Below are 3,963 nucleotides of genomic sequence, written 5' to 3' on the forward strand. Positions count from 1 at the left end.
CCCCCCTCACGCCCCTTTCTGTCCCCCTCAAGCTGCCCACCAGAGAATAGTGTACCTAGCTGTGGGGATAAATACTTGCTCCGATGGGTTCGCGGGAGTGGAGTGTTGAGAACGGGTCCAGAGGGAGATCGGTGGCTGGATACCATGGCTAGTCTTTCGATACATTGATACACCGCTCTCTGCTCTGCCCTTTGGTCGGCCGTCATCGCCGATATGTATGTACCGTATGTAGGTATGATTACGGCAGGGCAGGCAGGTGCAACCCATCTTGGAGTCGGGAACCTGCATCTGTCCAGAGTGGGAAGGAGAAGATCTCTCGTACCAGTCTGTGACATCCACACCCGTCGACCTTGTATAACTGGGCCTAGAGAACCCTGCATCTGTCAAGGCAGTTCCCCTCCCACTTCTTGCACAGTTCAGATTGCACTTGCTCACCAGACACCGGCCGTCTTGCTTCTACAGCCCATCTATTCTCTCCATCTTTGCCCGTGCATAGACACTGCCAGCCTACCATCCACTCGGTGCTCACCATGACTGCTGCCCGTCGCAGAAGAAGTGCAGTTGGCACGACCGACCGGGCACCACGGCAGCTCCCCGGATCCGCCTGCGAGGCATGCCAGAAGCGTAAAGTACGATGTAAGAATTCATATACACCAATCCAACGTTTCCGTTTTGTACTGACCAAAACCCCAGGTGACAGGAAAAGTCCTTGTGGGACTTGCAAAGATGGCGGTCTCGTGTGTGAAATCAACACCCAACGACGACCACGGGGCCCCAAGAAGGGCGAACTCAAAAACCTTCGAAGTCAGGTTGGTGTGTGTTTAAATCGTGTTGGTGTGTACTATGGCCTCCCCCTCCCCATCGCCATGTCGCTTCTTGCACATGATGCTGACTGTGCTCAATAGTGGCTCTGGAACGACGCCTCAGTCTTGATCCCACCGAAGAAGCGTTGACCCTCGCTACTCAGTTTTCAGAAGCCCCGCCCGTGCCCGAAATGCCATCTGCAAGCTCGGCCTCGGATCAGGACTTTTCGCAGTTTCCGTCACCATCATGTCAAAGGAGGCCTTCCTGGGAGAGCGATATCCATATCGCCATGTCTCCCATGACACCTAGCTCCCTTCCGATGGGCTTCTCGACTTTCCAGTTCCCTCCCTCTCCCCAATCCCCACCGAGATGCGCATTTGTCGATGATCTGATGCGAGCGGATCTGTATGTTCTTACTATTTCCCCCAGATACTTCTTCGATGTGGCTCCTGACCTGAACGTGTTGCAGTGACCAGCTGTATTTCGACCGGGTCCACCCAAATGTGCCCATCTTCAGCCAGTCGCGGTATTTTGCCAGATCTCGGCAGATTTCTATGATGGATGGGCCGAATTACTTGCTGTGTCTGCAGTATGCCATGTGGACATTGGCAATGTCGTTTTCGTCGCAGTTTGAAAGTTCGCGGGATCTCTTCTACAAGGAAACCCGCCATATGCTCGAAAACCTGGACCTCCACGAGGACGACATGAACACGGTGCGGGTGGAACAAGTGCAAGCGTGGCTTCTGCTTGCCTTCTACGAGTTCGCACGGTGCAACTACCGGCGTGCCTGGATCACGGCCGGCAGGGCCTTTAGGCTTGTCCAACTTGCACGGCTCCACGAGGTTGATATTTCGGAGAATGCGGCTGAATGCGACGACGCTGTTTCAATGGAGGAAAAGCGTAGAACATTCTGGGTTGCATATTATCTGGATCGGCTTCTGTGTATCAGAAACCGTAGGCCGTTGACGCTGATCGAAGAAATGGTAGGTTCCGTCACCATCCCTGCGCATCTTGGTGATCCTCATCTCCGAACCGCAACTAATAACATCATGCCAGATCTGTACCAGACTCCCGTCTTCAGACCTCGCCTTTCAGGGCGGCAGTCCCGTTCAAGAGCGGTTTCTGGAAGAGGTCTTTGCATCCGGGGACCACAGCCTCTTGTCGCCTCTGGCCGAGTCTGCCATTTTGCTCACGATATTTGGTCGTGCAGTATCGCAATGCCAGGCCCAACGAATGCAACCGACATATGCAAGCGCATCACTGGAGTTCTGGATGCGTCACGAATGGGTCAAAAACACGCTGAGCTCGTCTTTGAATTCGTTGATGGTCAACCACCCAGTCATCTCAGCAGCAGAGCCGATGCTGTTCTTTTCCACCATGATGGCGCACGCCGTCAAAATCTACATGTGCCAGATTGTCGAGTCCACATCCCACGAGGAATCATGTCGACCCAACGTGGTAGAGTGCCAGAACCAAGCCATGCACGCGGCCAGGGAGATCGCGAGACTGGTCAAAGCCCACGAGCACATCCCCTATTTCAAGGTGAGACACACTTTTTCTCGAGCACATGGCATCATTAGAACACAAACTAATGCATCTTCCACGAGATAGGCCCACATTTTCCTCCCGCTCGCCATCTTTTTGGCCGCGTCAAGGCTCATGGCACATCCAAACCGTGTGGTGGAGAACATGCAAGCACTTACGCCGCCAGGGTCTTCATGTTATCAAGGGATGGAAGTCAAGGACGGCATCAATGCCGAGTTTCAGTGTTGCATGAACGCGCTGAGGAGCATGCAGAGCTTCAACAATCTTGCACGCGAATATTTGCTTGTGTTGGAGCCACAGGAGTCGTTTTCACTCACTGCTTTTCAGGGGGCTTTTCTCTGTGAATAGGTATAACGTATTTGATAAGCGAGCGGATCGGACAAGCGAGTGGATCGATTTCGTACGCGATATAGCTCTCTACCTGCAACATCGATTTCCTCCACCATACCAAGATGTCTTCGATTCTAGTTAAAGCAAAAGTTATTCTTGCACTCGAAGCCCTTAAAAATAACCCTAAGCTAAGCCTCAAAGCTGTAGCGAGGCTCTATTCTGTGCCTTATACTACCCTCCATCGCCAGCGCGCTGGTAAACCTGCACGACGCGATATTCCAGCTAACTTACGTAATTTAACGGATCTAGAGGAGAAGACGATAGTTCAGTACGTTCTTGAGCTATCTGCACGCGCATTCCCACCTAGATTAAGTGGCGTAGAAGATATAGCCAACCAACTGCTACGCATACGCGACGCGCCCCCTATTGGTTAACGTTAGGTATATAATTTTATTAAACGTTAGTTATAGCTCCGTACGCGTTTTACGTATAGATACGACTATTAAAGGGCTAAATATAAGGACCTAAAGGTTATTACCGAGTGGTTTACGCTTATACCGAATACTAAGGCTAAATATAGTATTATAAATAATAATATTTATAATTTTAACGAAATTAAGTTTATAATAAATATTATTTTCGTAAATATAGTAATTATAATCTCGGACGGCTTTAATAAAATAAAATTAGTTTAATTTAATAACCGCGAATAAATAATAGTAATTTAGGGAATTAATACCCTCGGTTAAGCTATCCTATCCTTTATTATTTTAACCGTATAATATTATTTTATTAATTAATATATTAAATATAATTTATTATTTACTTAATATATTATAATTATTAATAATAATTAAATTATTAATCCGATAAACCTAAATTAAATTAAATATTTTAATTATTATATAGCGTCCCGTATAAAGGATAAATATCGGTTATTAATCCTCGATAATTACGAAAATTACTATTTAATTAAATTTAAACACTATTATTAATAAAATAATATTATTACGCTCTATATACCTCTATACTCCTCCTACCTCCTCCAACTACTCAATATTAATTACTTTAGGCCGCTAAAATAAACGTACGGCCGCTAAATCGAAGGTTTAATATATATATATATTAATTACGTAAATAAACTTAAAATTTCTTTATATTTTCCGCGAGGCTTTTTTTACTTTTATAACGGAGAAGAATATATAGGGTAGTTTTATAGGTATTAGCTTTATACTATACGATTTAAAGAAGGTACTTTTTAAATTAAATATAAAGTTTTATACG

General features: G+C 46.2%; 1 protein-coding gene across 1 annotated transcript; it reads left to right on the forward strand.

Annotated features, from left to right (window-relative positions):
• Window positions 1-530: 530 nt before the first annotated feature.
• On the forward strand, window positions 531-2,697 carry PODANS_3_1980 (uncharacterized protein; the record flags this gene model as incomplete). The annotated part of the gene is made up of 5 exons (XM_001908928.1): window positions 531-834; window positions 906-1,209; window positions 1,274-1,787; window positions 1,861-2,346; window positions 2,416-2,697. 5 exons carry the CDS (start codon window positions 531-533, stop codon window positions 2,695-2,697), a joined length of 1,890 nt encoding a protein of 629 aa, XP_001908963.1.
• Between the last annotated feature and the right edge of the window lie 1,266 nt (window positions 2,698-3,963).

This window comes from Podospora anserina, chromosome 3 (genome assembly GCF_000226545.1).
Source record: "Podospora anserina S mat+ genomic DNA chromosome 3, supercontig 2".
Classification (NCBI taxonomy): Eukaryota; Fungi; Ascomycota; class Sordariomycetes; order Sordariales; family Podosporaceae; genus Podospora; species Podospora anserina.